The sequence below is a fragment of the Panonychus citri genome, unplaced genomic scaffold (genome assembly GCF_014898815.1).
Source record: "Panonychus citri isolate SS breed McGregor unplaced genomic scaffold, ASM1489881v1 Contig00101, whole genome shotgun sequence".
Taxonomy (NCBI): domain Eukaryota; kingdom Metazoa; phylum Arthropoda; class Arachnida; order Trombidiformes; family Tetranychidae; genus Panonychus; species Panonychus citri.
Window position 1 is genome coordinate 602,742 of NW_026515506.1, and position 20,374 is coordinate 623,115.

The 20,374-nt window shown below is 31.4% G+C and overlaps 2 protein-coding genes, 1 non-coding gene and 1 pseudogene across 3 annotated transcripts; all 4 read right to left on the reverse strand.

The window, feature by feature from the left end:
- Window positions 1–8: 8 nt before the first annotated feature.
- LOC128388650 (cathepsin B-like) lies at window positions 9–2,216 on the reverse strand (annotated as a pseudogene).
- Window positions 2,217–10,854: 8,638 nt separating this feature from the next.
- LOC128388627 (cathepsin B-like) lies at window positions 10,855–12,235 on the reverse strand. Its single transcript, XM_053348056.1, has 4 exons — window positions 12,068–12,235; window positions 11,344–12,001; window positions 11,153–11,281; window positions 10,855–11,079 (listed from the first exon to the last, which is right to left on the reverse strand). The coding sequence occupies exons 1-4, from the start codon at window positions 12,203–12,205 to the stop codon at window positions 11,003–11,005; spliced, it is 1,002 nt and encodes a 333-aa protein (XP_053204031.1). The 5' UTR covers window positions 12,206–12,235; the 3' UTR covers window positions 10,855–11,002.
- A 993-nt stretch (window positions 12,236–13,228) lies between these two features.
- Window positions 13,229–18,401, reverse strand: LOC128388626 (moesin/ezrin/radixin homolog 1-like). Its single transcript, XM_053348055.1, has 5 exons — window positions 17,505–18,401; window positions 17,078–17,278; window positions 14,551–15,706; window positions 14,205–14,305; window positions 13,229–13,966 (listed from the first exon to the last, which is right to left on the reverse strand). The coding sequence occupies exons 1-5, from the start codon at window positions 17,598–17,600 to the stop codon at window positions 13,802–13,804; spliced, it is 1,719 nt and encodes a 572-aa protein (XP_053204030.1). The 5' UTR covers window positions 17,601–18,401; the 3' UTR covers window positions 13,229–13,801.
- Window positions 18,402–19,901: 1,500 nt separating this feature from the next.
- On the reverse strand, window positions 19,902–19,973 carry Trnad-guc (transfer RNA aspartic acid (anticodon GUC)). The gene has a single exon. It is a non-coding gene; the product is annotated as a tRNA-Asp (tRNA).
- Between the last annotated feature and the right edge of the window lie 401 nt (window positions 19,974–20,374).

Sequence of the window (20,374 nt, forward strand, 5' to 3'; positions counted from 1 at the left end):
TCATTTCATTCCTGGAAGAAAGCAGATTCTAGTGCTTGATGGGCCTGGATTCAATTCTCTGCGCTGAAATAAAGTAGAGAATTCAATAGTTCAAAGTATATTTTAAGGTTATTAAAAGCGCTTATGAACTACTATTTTTTTAAATTACTGAATGATAACACCATTATGTATTAATACTTTAATTCTGCTAACATTCAATCAAGCAGCTCGATCAACTATCAATATTATTTAAATAACAATATTCGGTAACCAAACCAGGCACAATCATCTGATTGAGTTAAATGAATTTTTAGGTAAGCAAAATTTGAAAGAATTGAAAAACTTGATTGAAACTCCATTGGATTCCCTGTTGGAAGATATCATTAACTCATTTAATCATCGTTTAATTTTATCTTAAACTGTCTCCAGCTTAAATCGTCAATTTTTTTGCAAAAATATTCAACTCATTCTCATTCTTTCAGTTATATTCAATTAAGATCCATCAAATTATTTAGTCTTTTCATTAATTTCATAAATAATGAAATTTTAAAGAGAGTTTATTGATTTTCTTGAAAGCAATTAATCGATGTAATATCGATTTTCTCCAGCGAGTTAACATTTTGATTGAAGTGTTCAAAAAAAGCACACAAGTCATTTCTCTATCCATTCAGATTCGTGGTAATCCAGCGATAACATTAGATTCAATACCACATTCGTTGGTTCCTCGTCGGATTTTAAAGTAACCTGATGAAAGTAAAAAGACTAACCCAGTTACAAGTTCAACATTGATCGAAATCCTAAGAACTAACCTTTGTCACCCCAATCAGTGTTCCAAGAATTAGCAACCAACCAATAATCAACATTATTTTCAGTTCCCCAACCAAGAACTTTGACTGCATGTCCACTGAGAAAATCTTCAGATACTTGTTGATACACACCTACAACGGTAAAAGAGATGTTTTTATTTTGTTCTTGAAGACCCGAATTCGGCCAAACAAACCTGATTTATAAGCTGAGAAATCAGCGTAGACTTTATAATTAGCGGTAACTGGACCATTAGTCATAATTTCCTTCATTATTTGTTGTGTACCGCTAACAGAATATGGTTTCTGGCCAAAGTGTTTATCGTCCTTGTAAGATCGCAAATAGCCTGGAACACAACTCGAGGTACATTGATGCCCACAAGAAGGACGAGGATTTTCAACGCTGGCATGGAGGAAACAAGTAAGGTAGACACCCGGTTCCTTGATATGATCCACCAGAGACAATACCTGATCCTGCATAGTATTCCCAAGCTGTCTTTGGAATCCCACCACCACAACCCCCTTGACACTCTTTACAACAATCGAGAACATCTTGAATTGATAGATCAACTTGAATTTTCCCTTTAGACGCAACACAGATTCGATCGGACATTACTATTACTGAACCCACTGCCCAACATGACCCACAAGCACCTTGATCACGAATAAGTGCAATTAATGTACAATTAGGCCAAGCTTCTCGTGCATCAAAGGTAACTGGTAAATCTTCGTTAATTTCCTGATAAACTCGAGGTAACGTCAAGCTTGGTTCAATTTCTCGAACACCAAGTAATGTCTTTACATAAGAGCTTGGAAGTCCTTCGAAGTTTTTACCGGCCTATGGAAGAAAGAACAATTAATCTCAATATTCGATTGGACACTAATTACACTCACCTTCCAGGTAGTTCCAAGTGAATTAATTTGCCTAATCATCTCATCGGACATTGGTTCTAGTCCTTTACCGATGGATAAACGAGGTTCACTTTTACTAGAGGCAAAGCCAATAGAAGCAACGAGAATAATCAAAGACTTCATTTCGTTAGTAATTAAAACTTAATTGTTAACCTTAATCATCTTGATTCCTTTTATACTTAATAACAATCAAATGATTAATCTCTGTAATGAAAATTTTTTGAATCGGTATTGATTTACATCTCTTTGTTTACAATTATATTTTCTGCATCAATTTAATTGTAATTCTTCAAGTTAATTTTTTTATCGACTAAAACAAACTTTGCATCAATGATTTTAATAAGAAGATGAAAATAAATAATTAAAACAATGAGAATAATTGAATCGTGTAATTGTGAAATTATCATCAAGTCAATTGAATATTAGTACTTGATAAGCCGGTGATTTAATTGTTAATTGATTGTCACTGACAACTATTCAAAGTCTCGGTTAACCAATGACAACATTAATTGTTTCCTCGTTCATCTTGAAAAATTAATCGCAATTTTCACAATTAAATTAAATAATCAAATCTAATTATCCATTTAATTTTCTCCTTTCATTTCATCGTTATTCCTAACAGTAATAAGATTATAATCTTTAATCACCAACTTTTATTTCAACTCGAATTTCATTCCATATTAGTTATCGAAAAATTCAGTCAACTGAACTCGAAAGATACTCGAACATTAGATCACAATTAATTTTCTTAAAATCTTATTCAGTAGAAACTCTATCATGTGGAATTGGATAACCTTGGATCGGATACTTCCATGTCTATCATCTTTGAAAGTTAGATATGAGTGTTGCTGTCACCTTCATTAAATGCTAATGGAGAAGAAGCAATCGCCCAGATAACCGAGAAAAGGAAAAATTATAATCCACCACGAAGATCAAGTACAACAGTCTCGAGTCGAAATACAATTACAACTGAATTGTAAACAAAAGTAAAAGTTTAATAACAAAATTAGGTAAGCAAATCATACAAGCATCAGTTATATAAATTTCGGTTAAATATTCGGTAACCAAAACAGGCACAGTCATCTGATTCAGTTAAATGAATTTCTAGGAAATCAAAGTTTGAAAGAATTGAAAAACTTGATTGAAACCCCATTGGATTCCCTGTTGGAAGATATCACTCCCACTCAGTTGGAACCCGATGATAGTTCAAGTGTGACCTTTGAATTGGTTCGATATCTTCATGAGCCTCATTTTTGTTACACAATCACTTGTACCAATAGTGACACTAGAGAACCAGCTGAATATCCTCAAAGTAAAATATTCGAGCCTCGATATGGTGGCCGAATGTTGACCATTGGTTTAAATTGGTCGGTAGTTCAATCGATTAGCAGGTAAGTGTCTCTTTTATTAACCTCTTCAGGTTCACGTGTTGGCGGGTCTTATTATTCATCTTATTCGGTTGATCTTAGTTCAGCGCCTAGTACATTTATTATAATCTATCCAATAATTTGAGACAATTTGGTCTCAGTTTCAACGGAAACAAAATGTACATCCGAAGGTCCACCAAGTGAGTAAGGGAGATAAAATCATTCGATTATTTTACCAATCAAAGGGCAACTTGGGGTACTTCGTTTTATGGAACAGTTCAAATGTTGGATGATTTAACGCTCGAAGATCTGAAGCCGGGCTACAATAAATATTATCGAAAATTTTAACACCAAATTTTACTTTGGCAAATTTCCTGTTGGGATACTTAAATTAAATAAGTTTAATTGTTTTCATTTTTAATCAATTTTTCTAGATAATTTAAGTTAATCAATAGATTCTCTAGAGTCTAATTAAAGTAATAATAAAAAAATGATCAAATTAGTGTTAATTATTGATTAAAATGAATAAACTAATCACTGCCATTTATCGTGTACGCGATTTGTTCGCGATCAATGTAAACAAACAAAAAATACAAACAATTAATAGCAATTAATCAAAGTTTAATATTGATAAAACTTGTGGCTATTATTTAAAATTTATTTATGATAATGGACAATAATCATGAGTAGTTAACACAATTATATTAATTCATTCCAATAGAGTCTAAACAATTTCAAACAATAATAATCAATCATAATTAACATAACAGTTTCAAGTTTAATCTTGATTTACCTGTGTCAGATCAATTTTCATGTGTTTAATGTCAAGATAAATCAATTTTAATGTTTAACACGATTGACACAAATTCATTTAGGATGAAAATCGGATATAAGTACAAATCGTTAACAATAATGTCTGATTGTTCAACAAGACGATTTTTAAGGAAAAGAAACATAAATTGATGTGTTAACAATTTCAGACAAATTCTGTTGGTCTATCATTAATCAAATCAAATGCTAATGAAAAATACTCATATTAAACTTGAATCAATTAACTTAATTAGTTTGAATGTTTATTGATTGTTAAGAGTTTTATTGTTTCAGGGTGTAAAACACCGTGAATGGGTTGAACTTGAATGTGTTTAATATCATAAATGGTAGATAATTATTTAAATTTAATTAAATTAGATGTAAAAATATTATATCAATATTAAACTTTGATTAATTGCTATTAATTGTTTACATTGATCGCGAACAAATCGCGTACACGATAAATGGCAGTGATTAGTTTATTCATTTTAATCAATAATTAACACTAATTTGATCATTTTTTTCATTATTACTTTAATTAGACTCTAGAGAATCTATTGATTAACTTCATTGAATTAAACACTAGTTAATAAGAATATGATCACAATATGATCAACTCGAAACACTTAGTTTCTGGTTGATCATATTTACTTCATGTTGTAAGGCCCATATTCACCAACCGTAATTAAAAGCAGTGATCATCTAATCCTGAGATCAGACCGATTCCGAGTTTAGACTAAAAAGTTGTTTCACCAAGCTCGATTAGTTGATTCCCGATTCTTTGATTTTGGGTTCAAATCAAGTTGAAGTCAAATCAATTGAATATTAATTTAATTAGGAAATTGTCCCTAAGAAGGTCTTTTTTTAGGAAACGTGTTTTTGTGTTAAGAATTAAATTGTGATTAAATTAATTGTTTATTATTGTTTTTAATTGTGATTTTGTTATCAACATGTGTATTTTAAACTAGTGATCAGATTGATATGAAATAATAATAAAAAAGGAAGAAAATTTTAGTGAAAAATACAATTGAAATCTCCTTGGAGGTTTGAAAACAAAATGACCAATGAAACCTAACAAACCAAGTTTATTTTCAATGAATCTCTTTTCTAATTATTGTTTTTATTTTTCTCATTTATCTTTGCAGAATAATTGTTTCTTGGTGTATTTGACTAACTTCTAAATTAATTTATTATTTGTTAATAATTTGTAAATTTAAAGTATTTGTATTGTTATTATTTGATTTTGTTGTAACACGAAGGCTGAGAAGCCTGGGGGGTAGTTTCTGAACTATCCAGTAACAAAGCCACGCCTTTGTTACTTTGTGATGCAGCATCACATAAATAAATTCCCTATTTTTGCATTTTTACCCCTAATTTTTAATTAATTTTTTTAACCAACCGATCATAAAAAAAACAACGATCAAAACAATAAAACATATTTTTCTTTAGACAAAAGCGGTAAGTTTGAAGGAGATTAATTAATTAATTGTTTATGGAAAGACTTGAAATTAAGATTGATTTCCAAACAATTAACAAGTTGTATGATTACACTGATCAAGTTTTCCTAATATCTTTGTTTAATATTTTTTTTAATAAAAAAATCTTTTTTTACGCTAGCGAAAATTGTAGAAAAATAATAAATGGACATAACGATCAATTTATGTAAAAAAATTCAAAAAAAAATGAGCAAGAATGGAAAAAATGAGGAAAAAAAGTCATAATCAAAAGTTAATCGTGGTAATTACCAAGTTTAAATTTTGATCAAGACTTCCGAGATCAATTGAAGATGATTTCGGTTGGTGAAACAAGATTTTTTAATCCTCTAATTAGATTGACCTAAACTTAAATCTGATCCGAGATCAAGAGTTGATCATAGTTGGTGAAACACAAAAGCTGTGATCCGCTGATTTAAACCTAGACTCAAATTTAATTACGGTTGGTGAATACGGGCCTAAATCACTTAATTAGAATCAATTGATTGTTTAACTAAAAATTAAATTAATTTCTCTCTTTTCTCATTTTTAGTTAATCTTTGTAATTGTTTTCTCTCTAATTCGATCTAAATCATCGCCACCATCATCGGCAAGGTAACTAAAGAAATGAACCAACACTTAGAAAAACACATTCTAAGTGTTGGTTAAGTGAATCTTTTGGCCATTTTTTCCATTCACATTGTTTACTAATCTCGTTCTCTCTTTTCTCATTTTTAGTTAATCTTTGTAATTGTTTTTACTCTAATTCGATCTAAAGAAATGAACCAACACTTGGAAGTTTCGTGGTTCGTTCATTTGTGGTGATTGTTTTTCGTCGATGGTGAACTTATGAGCTAGTTGATTCACTGGAACAGTTTGAGGATCAAATTTATTTGAATTGGCCGACAGGTGTATTCATCTATTACTTATTTACTTATTTACTTATTTTGAAAGAGGTTTGATTATCCTTGGGGGCGGTTTTGAACCAATAATTTGCTCATTTATACCATCATCTAGTTTGGTATAAAAGGATAAAAAAACATCCGGAAACGGTGAAGTAAAAATATGGAATTTCCACCCTGAAGGGTCTCCTTGGAATTGATAGGTCAACATGGTAATGACTTTTCACATAAATGTCGATGTTATAAGCGGTTAAAAAATTGTGGCAAATCTACTTTTATAAAGTGGATTGTACATCGAAAAAAAATCTGACAGAGAAAAGACAGAGAAAAAGCAAATTAGTGATTAATGATTTAAGGTAAAGGGATAAGAGGAAAATTAATCTAAGTTCTACTTACTTCGATATGATTGATAAATTTTCGACATAATTAACAACAATTAAGATATAAATTGCGATATTCAAATTACAATTCAAAAAAATTGACACTTTATTTACATTTTAAATGACACATTTGATCACTAAATCAGCTGACTCAAAACAGCTGATATTAGAAGATTAGCCGGGAATTTCAATTTTTTTCTTACACGGAAACTTGTCCGTGTAATTAATTAATTTTTGAACTATTCGTTATTAAATTACTATTCTCAATATTCTTAATTAAGATTCTTAATTAACGAGAAATTGCAAAAATTACAATTGAAATCAAAAATGCTTAATCGATCATTAATTTTGAATATTATATATATACTTATTCTTCTTAATACTTACGATTTTGATGAATTTCTTAAATAAATAGAATACTTTGCTATATTAGATAAGATTATTTTTTGATCAATGTAATAAAAAATTCTTTAAATCAAATTAACTCATTCACGGTGTCGACCACCGTGTTTAGTTTTCCTTTTTTTCAATCAACTAAGCTTGTGTAACATTCTTTCAACTTAATTTTCCACCTTAATGGCAGATTTCGAATTTTTGGTGAGTTTTCTATATTAACAGTTTCTTAAAATTCTCAACGTGTCCATTTTTTTGTTAGAATTCGATGTCAGGTAAGCGGAAAATGTCTAGTTATTCGCAAGGCCAGAAAGAAAAAAGAGTCAAATCTCAAATAGCCCAACCATGTAATGTAAGTAGAACTTTATAATTGTGATGTTATGATTAATATGTGTGTTTTTCGCAGGAATATCTCTGTATAGTCCCAAAGTATATTAATCATCCATTCCAACGGCAGAAATTGATGGAAAACATTGGAATGTTAGATGTTGCTAGTAAATTTGTAGATGACGAACAAGTAAGTAAATTTGAAAAAACCGCTGGTCTTTAGGCGCACCCACAGATTGTCGAGTCCCTTAACTCTATGTTGTGCTCTAAAAAACTCTATTTAACTACTGGCTTCATTTTTCATAGAATGGAAGATCTAGATAACCAGCAATTGGATGAGAGAAGGCAGTTAATCACACAGTGCCATAAATCAATTCTTTATTCCTTGCCATCCACTGACGGGTCGCTTTCATGGTGTTGCAGAAGATATGATGATTGGTTGAATGATCCAATGGTTCTTGATTGTTATCAGTGCAATCAGCACATTTCATCTTTCCTATGCAGTGACCTCTTCTTTGATTTCTCTCACATCTGACTTTTAAACATACAGTGCATTTTGGCTGAGATTGGCATTCATGATCAAATTCATATTGATAATGGGCACAGCACATGTTGCACTGTTCAAGGCCGAAATCATCAGCCATTATAAATTCTTCTCCTCTTATTTTTATTGTCCAAAGCGTTTCCTCCAAATCAGTTCTATTATTTGAACACGTGAAGCACAAACCATTTAGTTCATCAGTCATTCTATTTATCTTTACCACTTCTACTCCTGTTAATTGTATCAACGATTCAGGGTCACTAGCCATAAGCCATTGAGATGCTTCTTCATTGTTGTTGAAGTCATTCAACGTGTAGATTTTATATCGAAGAGGTTCATTGGCTACCGCTTCTATAGTCATACAGTTGTTGTTCCACCACCAAGCTGAGGTGACGCTCAAGAAAAAGGGCTCCATTCTCTCTGAAAAAACATCAGTTGTCAAATAGTCTTCCTCTTTAATCAGATGGGTTCTAGCGAAGCTATTATATTCCTCTAAGGTCGGCAGGTATCTCAGCACAAGATTTAGATCGTCTTCATTTGTAGTTGAAATTTTAACTTCTGTTGTTTGAACGAAATCATCAATTTCATACACATAGCGTTTCCCTTGTATTCCGACTCGATTTCTAATGTGACCATTAATGTTGAATTTAGCATATTCCATCTTGGAGTTTAAAACAATTTAGAAATTTAACTGCACCGCAAATAATTTGTTTGTATGAGAAGAAAACAACACTTTTACAATTTGGCTCAATTGATTATAAGTACAAGGTTAACACTACCAATCATCCAAACAATAACCCCCTCTAAAGTTAAAATTAATTAATATATATAATAACTTTGGTTATTATTCAGAGAAAACAGAAAACAGTAAAACAGAAAACAGAAAAACTGATAATTAAGAAATTTTAATGTTGACACTTTGTTAATCAGAATCCAATTAATTCAATCAAATTGATTATGTGTAATTATAAGGAGCCTAATTATTGTTAAACAACAATTAGAATTTAAGTTAACAGTTAAATGTATCCCGTGTAAATTTATCATAGAGAAAGAAAGAGAAAAAGAAAGAGGAGAGAAAGGGAAAGATTTGGTTGATTGTTTCTCTTTCCTCATAAAATGATAATATCTTTTCATCATTACATATATAATGAGAGCGAAAATCGAAATGCTTTAAGGTAGCCTTTCTTTATCTCCTCTTTTTTGATGTTTTCTTCCAATTGTGATGTGATCAGTTTATCATCCATTTCAAAGTAAACTGAGTGTTTATAATTTTCACTGTTTCGTAATCTACTCATTTCACTCTTTATGGCCGAGTATGAGACGAGTTCCTTTGTGTCCACACAGTCCATGTCAAACGCTCTAATATTGCCATGGCGTAGACTAACAGTCATCAACTTATTTCGTGCCAATTCATTCCTCGTTTTTAGGAGCGTTTTTTGACTTCAATTCTAAAGCAATCAATGGAGTAGTCGGTTACTCTCATTCCTTTCATTTCAGCAGGACTCCAGTTGTTTAACCACCGTAGTTGTTGTCCAAGGATACCATTGTACACTCCATAGCTTTTTTCCAAGTAAAAGTAGATAATGGCAAGGCCTTTGGTTTTTCTCGACCTTTTAACCTCTGAGCTTTTCGGTACAACTGTTTCCAATAAACATTTCGGTATCTTGACTTCTTTTACACCATATTCTTTGGCTTTTTCTACATATTCTTCTATCGACACTTTATCTACAGCGATTGGTCTCTTCTTGAGAGCTTGAAAGGCCGGAAGTGGCATTGTAATAAAGAAGACACAGAGCAATTAATTTACAGTTTTTGTAAGAAAGCAAAATTTTTTATTCACTTTAGTAACAATAATTACCAAGAATGTTACATTCTAGTCTACATTTGCAAAAGGGGTTTATAGGTTCAGTTGCCATTTTGACGAGGTGGAAGTGTTAGTGGTTCCCTCTTGTGATTCATTCAGTTGATTGTCTGATCTAAGTGACGTAAGTAGAGATACAAATACATATGATTTACTCTAAGAAGCGACATTTTAATTTGTCTTGTGAATTCAGAACAATTTTTATCTAATGCTGAATGGCCTTTCGCACCACACGGATTACAATAAAGTAAATTATTTTCCCTTTTAACTGGACATTCCATCGTTTTGTGATGCTTCGAACAGAACGCACAGCATATGAGCGCTTGACATGAGCTGGTTTTATGGCCCCACCTTGAACAGTTGTAGCATAGATTGATGTCCATATTATCATAGACTTTTACTTTTTTTCCATCCAATATTTATCATCCCTCTGATTTTTTGATCATCCAGACCTGATCGAATTCTAGATGTTATTTCTAAAACAACTCTCGTGTATCTCGGTCTTTTATCAATGTTTATAACTTTAGTTTCATCCGCTCATTGATTCCATTTCTTGAACTTTTCAGTCCATTCGGAAGCATTATCTTCATTGATCGTCATACCTTTGTCCATATCGAAGGATATTTTTGGCTCGTTTAGCTCTGGAATGACCATTGAAAGATTGTTGTTGTCTTTTAGGCGTTTTTCTTGTTCCAGATGCCTCATTAGAAGATTCCTTTTATTAGTGTCCATAACCGTTACTTTGCAACCACCTCGCGTTGCTTCTATGTTGATTATATCATAATTAAAATCCGAGTTCATTACCGTTTCTTTTACCATGTCTTTGATCTTGAGACCCGAGAGAACGTTCGATTTGTCTCTGATGAATATTATTGGATTTAATTCAATTTTATCCACTTTTACCCAATAGTGAGGGATCTTCCAAACTTTTCGTATCTAATGTTCAAGTCTAATTTAAACTTTCCTTCTTGCGATGATGTTGTCAGCTCAGCTAAATCTTGTCTTTTGCTTAATTTCCTTTGGAGTGGTGGCATTCATTCTCATTATTTCATTTATATTCAATTAAGATTGCTCAAATTTGGTGATAAGTAATAAGTTTGCGAAAAGTTTTTCAAGGTGAGAATGTTCAAAACAATTATTTAATTTTATAAGAAACGAAATGTGAAAGAGAGTTTATCGACTTTCTTCATCGAGGCAACATTTTGAGAAAAGTGTTCAAAAAAACACGTTGATCATTCCTATAATCTCTATCCATTTAGATACGTGGTAATCCAGCGACAACATTATATTCAATGCCACATTCGTTGGTTCCTCGTCGGATTTTAAAGTAACCTGATGAAAAGTAAACCAATCAAATTAGTAAAAACAGTACAAGTTCAACATTGATCGAAATCCTAAAACTAACCTTTGTCACCCCAATCAGTGTTCCAAGAATTAGCAACCAGCCAATAATCAACATTATTTTCAGTTCCCCAACCAAGAATTTTGATTGCATGTCCTCCGAGAAAATCTTCAGATACTTGTTGATACACACCTACAACGGTAAAAGAGATGTTTTTATTTTGTTCTTAAAGAACCGAATTCGTTCAAACAAACCTGATTTGTAAGTTGGGAAATCAGCGTAGACCTCAAAACTGGCGGTAACTGGACCATTGGTCATAATTTCCTTCATTATTTGTTGTGCACCTTCAACAGAATATGGAGCACGACCGAAGTGTTTATCGTCCTTGAAAGATTTTGAATATCCTGGAACACAACTCCTGGTACATTGTGCTGCATCTTGATCACCACAAGCCGGACGAGGTCCTTCAACGTGGTGTTCACATGGAGCAATTGAGTAAGGAAGACAACCAGTTCCTTGATATAATCCACCAGAGACAACGCCTGATGCTTGAAAGTAATTCCAAGCTTCCCCTGGATCACCACCACCACAACCAAATCCACAATCTTCACAACAATCGAGAACATCTTCAGCTGATAAATCGACTTGAATTTTCCCTTTAGATGCAATACAAATTCGATCCGACATCGCTTCTACTGAACCAAATGCCCAACATGATCCACAAGAACCTTGATCACGAATAAGTCGAGTTGATGTACAATTAGGCCAAGCTTCTCGTGCATCAAAGGTGGCTGGTAAATCGTCGTTAATTTGATGATAAACTCGAGGTAACTTTAAGATTGATTCACTTTTTCGAACACCAAGTAAATTCTTAACATGAGAAATTGGAAGTCCTTCGAAGTTTTTACCGGCCTATGGAAGAAAGAACAATTAATCTCACATTTTCACAATATTCGATTGGACACTAATCAAACTTACCTTCCAGGTAGTTCCAAGTGAATTAATTTGCTTAATCATCTCATCGGACATTGGATCTAGTCCATCGATAGATAAACGAGGTCGACTTTTACTAGAGGCAAAGCCAATGAGAGCAACGAGAATAATTAAAGACTTCATTTCGTTAGTAATTAAAAATCAATTGTTAACCTTAATCATCTTGATTCCTTTTATACTTAATAACAATCAAATGATTAATCTTAGTAATCAAAAAATTCGAATCGGTATTGTTTTCCATTTGATTTACATCTCTTTGTTAACAATTGTATTTTCTACACCAATTTAATTGTAATTCTTCAAACGATTAAGTTAATTGTTTTATCTACTATTAAAACAAACTTAGCATCAATGATTTTACTAGGAAGAGGAAAAGAAATATTGAAAACAATGAGAAAAACTAATTGAATTGTTCAATTGATTGTTAGTACTTGATAAGCCAGTGATTTAATTGTTAATTGATTGTCATTAACAACTATTCAAAGTCTCGGTTAACCAACGACAACATTAATTGTTTCCTCATTCATCTTGAAAAATTAATCGCAATTTTCACCACCAAATCAAATCTAATTATCCATTTAATTTCTCCTTTCATTTCATCGTTATTCCTAACAGTAATAAGATTATAATCTTTAATCACCAACTATTATTTCAACTCGAATTTCATTCCATATTAGTTTTCGAAAAATTCAGTCAGCTGAACTCGAAAGATACTCGAACATTAGATCACAATTAATTTTCTTAAAATCTTATTCAGTAGAAACTCTATCATGTGGAATTGGATAACTCTTAATACTAAATCGACGATCAGCTGATTTTGTTATTCTTCATTCAATGGTCCATTACGCAGATCGACTTGGTTCAAATATGAAATTTCGCGGGAATAATTTGGTTTTTTTCTTTGATAAGTTTATCGATAATAATCTCTATTCTCATGCAATTGGGTTTCTGATCCATCGGAGAAACGATTGAATAAATGGTTTGGGTGGAATTCTGAAAACGAATTGTTTTAATTTCTTTGATAATAATCGGGTTTAGAATTACAATGATTAACAATCAATTCATTGGAACAATTAATCTACTTATTACATTTTTGTGTCGAATTAGAATTCTGACTATTTTTAGATAACAAAAATTTGATTGTAATTAAAAGTGTAGGTGATTTTGTTTTATTCATTTTTTTTGTTTCTGTGTGTGTGTGTCAAGTCACAATTGTGAAGTTTTAATACAATTTTGTTGTAAGAAAAAAATACATAATTATTTTCGTGTAAATAATTATCATATGCAATTTTGTTCTGTTTCTTTTTCTTTTTGATCAATATTAATATTCTGTGTGAATTTTTCTCTTCTCATTTTATCATCATTAATAATAATAATATAATAATAATAATTTTAACATCTTAAAAATTATTTGATGTTGATTGTTGTGATTTCCGTGATTTCCAATTGCAAGAAACCATTTTTTTTTCTTTCCCATGGAAAAGTAAAAAAAACCGGTAAACTGATTGATCAGAATTTAGAATAAAATTTCTTCTGGAATTCTGATTGTGAAAAAAAAGTGATTTACATTGGAATTTGATTTGTTTGTATTCGATAAGGCTACTTAACAAGCAAAGGAATTGCAGAGAGAGAGAGAGAGAGAGGGGCAAATTAGATAAAATGGTGGAAATTATACCTCTAGATAAAGGGAAAGGGAAAAATTGGGAGATGGAGAAGATTTTACATATTCTCGAATTGGTCAACTCGTCTTTTAGTATTGCCTTTACGAATTTCTCTCAGTGTTTTGTATTTGTCTCGTCCTTGCCTCACGTTTTCTTGGTGAAGAATATCATTTTTGCTAACTTTAGAATCGTCTTTAGCTGCAGCCAAATCTTTGCTTAGAATCTGTAAAAGTGGGTAGATGTGAGAGAGATTGAAAAGATAAGAGAGATGATAGAAAGCCAAGTGGAAAGAAAGTGAAAAAGAAAAAAAAGAAACAAAAGAGAGAACGTTTAGAATACATAATAATAGTATAATAGAATTGTGGATATTTATAGGTAAAGAGGAACAGGTAGAGAAAAGAAAAAAGAGAAAGATGATTGAAAGAGTAAGAGATGAATAATTGTTTTTTCATGAGACCAACCTTCAACTGCTCTTGTAAGTCTTTTTTCTTGGAGACGGCTGTCTCTCTTTCCTCTTCAGGATGATGAACATCTCCACCCATTTGAATTTCAAGATCAGCACCTAGAAACAAAAAGAGGAAAAAATATATTTGTTTATAAATGAAGGCAAAGTAAGAGTGAAAGAGAGAAAGAAAGAAAGAGAGAGAGAGAGAGAGAGAGAATGACAAGTAGAAAATGGAAAAATGAGATTATGAGAAAAAGAGAGATGAGGGAATGGGAAAAGGATGATAAGTGGATTCATATCATATGTTGGAAATATTTTAATAAAAGGTAGTGGAAGTTATTAAATGGGAACATGGAACTTACCGATTTCACCGTTAGGAAGCTCATCATTTTCTTCGTTATCATCCTCTCTTAGATTGAGGTGTTGAGGTGTGGTTGATGCAGCAATAATGGCAGCAGTGGCCTCTTCTTGAACCCGCCGGGCAGCTTCAACCTCCTCTTGTAATCTTCTAGTTTCCTCATCTTTTTGTTGAACCTCATTTTCCATTCTTTGGACTTCTTCTTGTTTACTTCGAATTGCATCTTCTAATCTAGTTCTTTCCTCATGTTCCATTTCTTTAGATTGTTCTAATTGTTTCATCATTTCTTCCAATTCATTTTGTTTCAATTCCAATTCTTCTTTAGCGCTTTGCATCAGCTTCAATTGTTCTTCTAGTTTTCTAATGGTCTCTTGAGCTTCCATTAGTTCTCTTTGCCTCTTCTCCATTTCTTCTTGCATCCTTTGCAATCTTTCCGCATATTCTTGTTGTTTCTTTTCCGCAGCCTCTCGTAATTCAATTTCTTTCTTCAATTTTTCTCTTTCCTGTTGTCTAGTTGCCTTTTCCTCTTTAGCTTGAGCTTTCATTTGTTGGATCTCAATTGAATCAGGTTTACGTCTTCGCATATACAATTCATGATTTCCCATACAAAGAGCAAGAATACGTTTGTTGATTCGTAATCGAGGAGCAATGAAGACAAAATCGGGAGCCTTTTTATCTATTGGTTTGATGGTGAAACGTTTGTCATTGAAAGAGATGTTACGTATCTCACACCAAGGAAAACCAATCTTTGGAGTTAATTTATCTTCCTTTTCATAAATATTTAATCCAAGGGCATCAACACCGAGCCATAGGTCGGTTCCTTTCTTATTTTTGATTTCAAAATAATTGACTCCATACATTTCCAGATCTTGAGCTATTTTCAAATATTCCAGCATAGCATCTTCACGAGGCATTCCTTTATGTTCAGCCCACCAACTAGTGATCCTTTCCTCCCATTGTTCACGGGTAAGCTTATGTTGATCCATAACTCGTTGAGGCAAAAGTCTCTCATTTGACAATGAAACGGGTGGCATGTTTTCTGGATTGTAATCACCAAATTTGGCTTGAACAGCATAAGAGGCAACAAGAACAGAGGTTTCGGGTGGACAATAAATCTCATCACAAAGTATTGCATTTTTAACTTGAAGGTAGAAAAGTTTCTATCAGAATGAGAAAGACACAAATAAACCAAAATAAAAAGGAAGAGAAAGAGAAAGAGAAATAAATCATTAGTCAACAGAAATTAAAATAAATAGTAAATAATGAACAAAAATGGTAAAATAAACCAAAGTCGAAAACCAATCATCATTACCAATCACACTATTAATTATCAATTATGATGAAAACCCGGATCAAGTTAAATTGGCCAAGGTAGCAATAAGAGACAGTAAATGTAATCAGAGAACTGGAAAGTGATGATTTTCATAATAAAATCTAGTTTGATTAGAAAAATGAAATAATGATAACAAACACATTATGATGATGAACGATGAAGCCTGAAAAAAAACAAGTAGACACAAATAATAATTTATATATTTATGATACTTCCTTTTTGTTCATCGATTGACTATCAACTTTTTTTCTGTTTGTCTTTCAATGACAAGGAAATTCAGTTACAAGTACAGTAATAGAGAGAGAGGGTAATTTACTCTAATGAATGTCTATGTTAATATTGGAGGATAAATTAGACTAGAGAGACAGAATCTCATGAGAGTAAAAAGCAGAGCAAAAATAATGAAATTACTGACTAAATATTCAAATAATTAACTAAAATATGTAATAGAAAAAAAAAGTTAATGAATAAATTCCATATTGACTACAAATGAAATTGAGATCAACCTTTTTGATGCTAATTACAAAAAGATGAAAGAGGATATATAATAATGTATAAGCTGATTACCATGATTCTCATTTCAGAAAGAAGGGGAATCAGAAAGGTCGGAGCTACACAATCAATAGATTTTTGCTATTCATTTGAAGTAAATAGATTCTCCTCCTACTTTTTACTTTTAATGTTTCCTACATTACTGTTTTTTTTTATTTTCTATTTCATTTTCTGTCTAATTGTCTGTCTCTCCCTCTCTCTTTCTCTCTCACTTTCACTTTCATTCGTGTGTTGTTTTACAGTTAACTCAGACAAAACACGCACACTTTGCTCCCATTGCCCATTGCTTCCTATCTGATTATCATCAAAGTCAAACCTCAAAAAAAAACCGATAGCTTAGTCATTCGTCATCATGTGATTGTTGCTGCGCTGTGATAGATATTTGATGATTATCATTAATTGTAACATTAATCTGTTGATGTGATTGTTGATATTGGCAGCGTTTTTTTTTGGTGCTTCATCTGATGATAGGATGATGGTGATGCTGATGATAGTGGTGGTGGTGGTGGTTTTAAAGAAGTGATGGAATTGATTGGTATTAATACGTGTATGATGGTGGTAGTGTGATGATGGCAAACTGACAATGGTTAATAATATGTCTCGACATTATTTATATATATAAATATTATGTAAAATTAGAACCAACCAGGGTAATATCTTGAATAATCTCCTCGGTTACCTCCTCTGGGAAAAATTTGGCACGGAATTTAAATTGTAAAGGACTTTCTTTCTTGACGTCTTGACTCAATACTTTTTTGTTTAACTTCAACCAAGTTGTATAACCTTTACTATCAACATATTGTAAGGCAAAGAACCAAACTTCACGTAAGCCGATTGTTTTGACAACCTGTCCAAGAAAGAGAGAAAAAGAAAAAGAGAAGAGAAGAGAAAAAGAAAGACATAAATAAAAAAGTAAGAGAAAAGACAGAGATGGCAACAGAAAGGTGAAAGATAAGAGAGAGAGAGAGAGAAAAGACAGACAGAGAGAAAAGTCAAAAAAGGAAAGTAGAGAAAGACAAAAGAGGAAAAGGGAAAGGAGAATAGAAGAAAAAAATCAAAAGGTGGATACTTACTTGGTCATAAAGTTGTTTACCTGTTGTATTGGGCTGAATGGTAAATTCCAATTCAGCGTCCATAGTGGTAACACGTACACTTATTGGTTTAGGCATTTTTGGATGGATTCGTAATAATTATGTTAATAAACCGATTATGCTGATGAAGATGAATAAAAAGATGATGAAGAAGTAGTAGAAGTTGTGGTGGTCGTCGTTAGAAGAAAAAAGGGAGTGAAGGGAAAAGAAACAAAACTATTCACATAAAACAACAAGATGAATATATTGTAGTGAATGATGAATGTTAGAGAAAAAGAGAAGAGTAAAAAGAGAAAGAGAGAAAAGAAAGAGAGTTAGGACCACAGAGAGAGAGAGAGAAGAAAAAAATCAAAGACCAAGATAGAAATAGTAAGAGGAGAAAAAAAGGGCGGACAACCAAAATAATTAAATGGAATGATGTTAATTAATTAAGCAAACATGTAAACGAAAAAAAATTAAATGAAGAATCAAACAAAAAAAATCAATAATAAAATAAAATCACAATTAATCACAATCAAAATTGAATCAAATGAAGGTTGAAATGTTCGGTGTTCATGTAGAGAGAGAAAAAGAAATATGGCAGATGAACTTCTCTTCTGCGCATGCGCAGTCGCCCTCTTTCTTCTCTTTCTTCGGTTGAAAGAAAGAGAAAAAGTAAGAGAAAGAGAGAAGAAAAATTTTGTTTTTCGATAAACAGTGACCTCTATTGGAAAATTAATCAACTTGGTTTCCCGTTTGTTTTTTTTTCACTGAGAATCAATTTTTCTCCCTAAACATGAAACAATTGATTGTGACACTTAATTAATTTAAATGAGAAACATTTACAACATTCGTCAACAAATGTTTACAAACATTATCTGTTTAATAGAGAAAAATATGAACCATTTAAAATCTCAAGGAATATTTGAAACAAAAAGTAAATCAAATGAAAATTGAACAACAACAATTACTTTTTTTTTGTATTGTTGATTGTTGGTTAAATTAAATGAGACAACAACAAAATATAAACCAGAGCAAAAGATGATGATGATGATGATGATGAAAGAAAGCAAAATGATTTAACTGATTAACTTCAATTGCACAGATAATAAATAGTAAATATCATTTTTCTTATCATCAACAATTTACCACCACAATCAACAATCAACTTAAACAGTTAAATTGATGAGACCTGTAGGAAAACAAAAAATAATATAACTTATTTAGGTTAATTGTAATTGTTGTAAGAGATGATTTAATCTGTTGATTGTTCATCATGATTGAAAAAAAACTCAGTCTTTACGGATGTACAATTTAACCTTGAAAAGAAAACAAAACAACAAATGAGAGAGTTGATTTATAAATTGTCATCAATTGGAAATTTTTTTTTTCACTACAACAATTTAAGTCTAAATCATCAACAATCAAATTAACACGACAAGAGAGAGAGAGAGACTGACAAACTTTAATTGTGATCAGCGTAATATTATCAATTATTATTATTATGATAAATTGATGGTTTTACAATTTATTAAATTGTTTGAGATTTTTGTCTCAATCAAATTGTGTATTGTTGTTGTGTTGAGACTCTTTGATTAAACTTACCGGTGAAATAAAGTGTGAAGCAATTAAGAGTTAAAATCATCAATGATTAACTTGATCATTAAACAAATCATTGCCAATATCACATTTAATAGGTTGATAGGGAAAAGTGGGGAAAAGGAATCATGATAATCAACTAATCATGATGATAACAATTATGATTACTTGAACGATCAACGGAAAAGACAAACGTTCATCAATTTAAATTGTTATTAAAGTTAATAAATCAATTTCTAATTTTATTTATTTAGCTGGTTTAGTTAATTTAGTTGATTAACTTTACTTTTTTTTTGTTGTCATTTTGATGAGTTAAAAAAAACTAGGATAATTAGCTAATTGTCAATTGTCATATTTAAATTGTCATATATTTACCTAGTTTGTTGTTGTTGTTGTTGGGTTAATTAAAACTCATTGAGTGATTATAATTAACCTGTTATGAAAGGATTATCAAAAGTGAAAGACAATCAAATTAAATTGTAACTATGTTTACATTTCCTGAAAAAAATATAATTGATTGTTCAACTAATCTGATTAAATGAACAAAAAATAAACCACAAATTGTTGCTATTTAATTTTTGGCTCAATCGTTTTAATTGTTTGTATATATTTTTTTTGTTTAATTGCTGATGAGTGATAATCAATGTAGGTGATAATTATATGATTCATTGAGTGGTTAATTATGTAATCGTTGATAGAGATGATAAAAGTAATAACAATAATAAAGGTTAATTATCATTAGGAGAGAGAGAGAGAAAGTTAATCGTTTCATTGGAAGAAGAAAAAAAATTAGAAAAAAATCTCTCTGGCGGGGAATCGAACCCCGGTCTCTCGCGTGACAGGCGAGGATACTGACCACTATACTACCAGAGAACCGATGAGGAAGAAGCTTTAAAAGTGTATATAAACATTAGATAAAAGTTGTAATTAATTGTTTGATTAACTTTCACTTTCTAAAAGTAACTTGATTGATTAGTCTAATGATTAGGGTTGAGTGATTAAAGTGAAAGATATGGTAAATATTGATAGTGTTTGTATTCTGTTATTGTCGTTAATTAACTTTTGATTGATTGGTAACAAGTGAAACTTTTTCTATTCTGTTAATTGTTGATTTGATTAATTTTTTTTTCTCTCTAATTTTTATTGATTGACTTTTTCTTTGATAATTTAGAAGCAACAATAATTAAATCAATAGAAAATGAATCCAATGGTTTATCAGTGTTACAATTTAAAAGTATTTAGGGTCTTAATTAATCGTATATGAATATGATTAT

Coding starts and splice junctions, on each gene's coding strand:
- LOC128388627 (XM_053348056.1), bottom strand. CDS start 12,205: ATGAAGTCTTTAATTATTCTCGTTGCTCTCATTGGCTTTGCCTCTAGT. Junction 12,002..12,067: donor CACTTGGAACTACCTGGAAG/GTAAGTTTGATT, acceptor TTTCTTCCATAG/GCCGGTAAAAACTTCGAAGG. Junction 11,080..11,152: donor CACTGATTGGGGTGACAAAG/GTTAGTTTTAGG, acceptor ACTTTTCATCAG/GTTACTTTAAAATCCGACGA.
- LOC128388626 (XM_053348055.1), bottom strand. CDS start 17,600: ATGCCTAAACCAATAAGTGTACGTGTTACCACTATGGACGCTGAATTG. Junction 17,279..17,504: donor GTAAACAACTTTATGACCAA/GTAAGTATCCAC, acceptor TTTCTTGGACAG/GTTGTCAAAACAATCGGCTT. Junction 14,306..14,550: donor GCTTCCTAACGGTGAAATCG/GTAAGTTCCATG, acceptor TTTTGTTTCTAG/GTGCTGATCTTGAAATTCAA.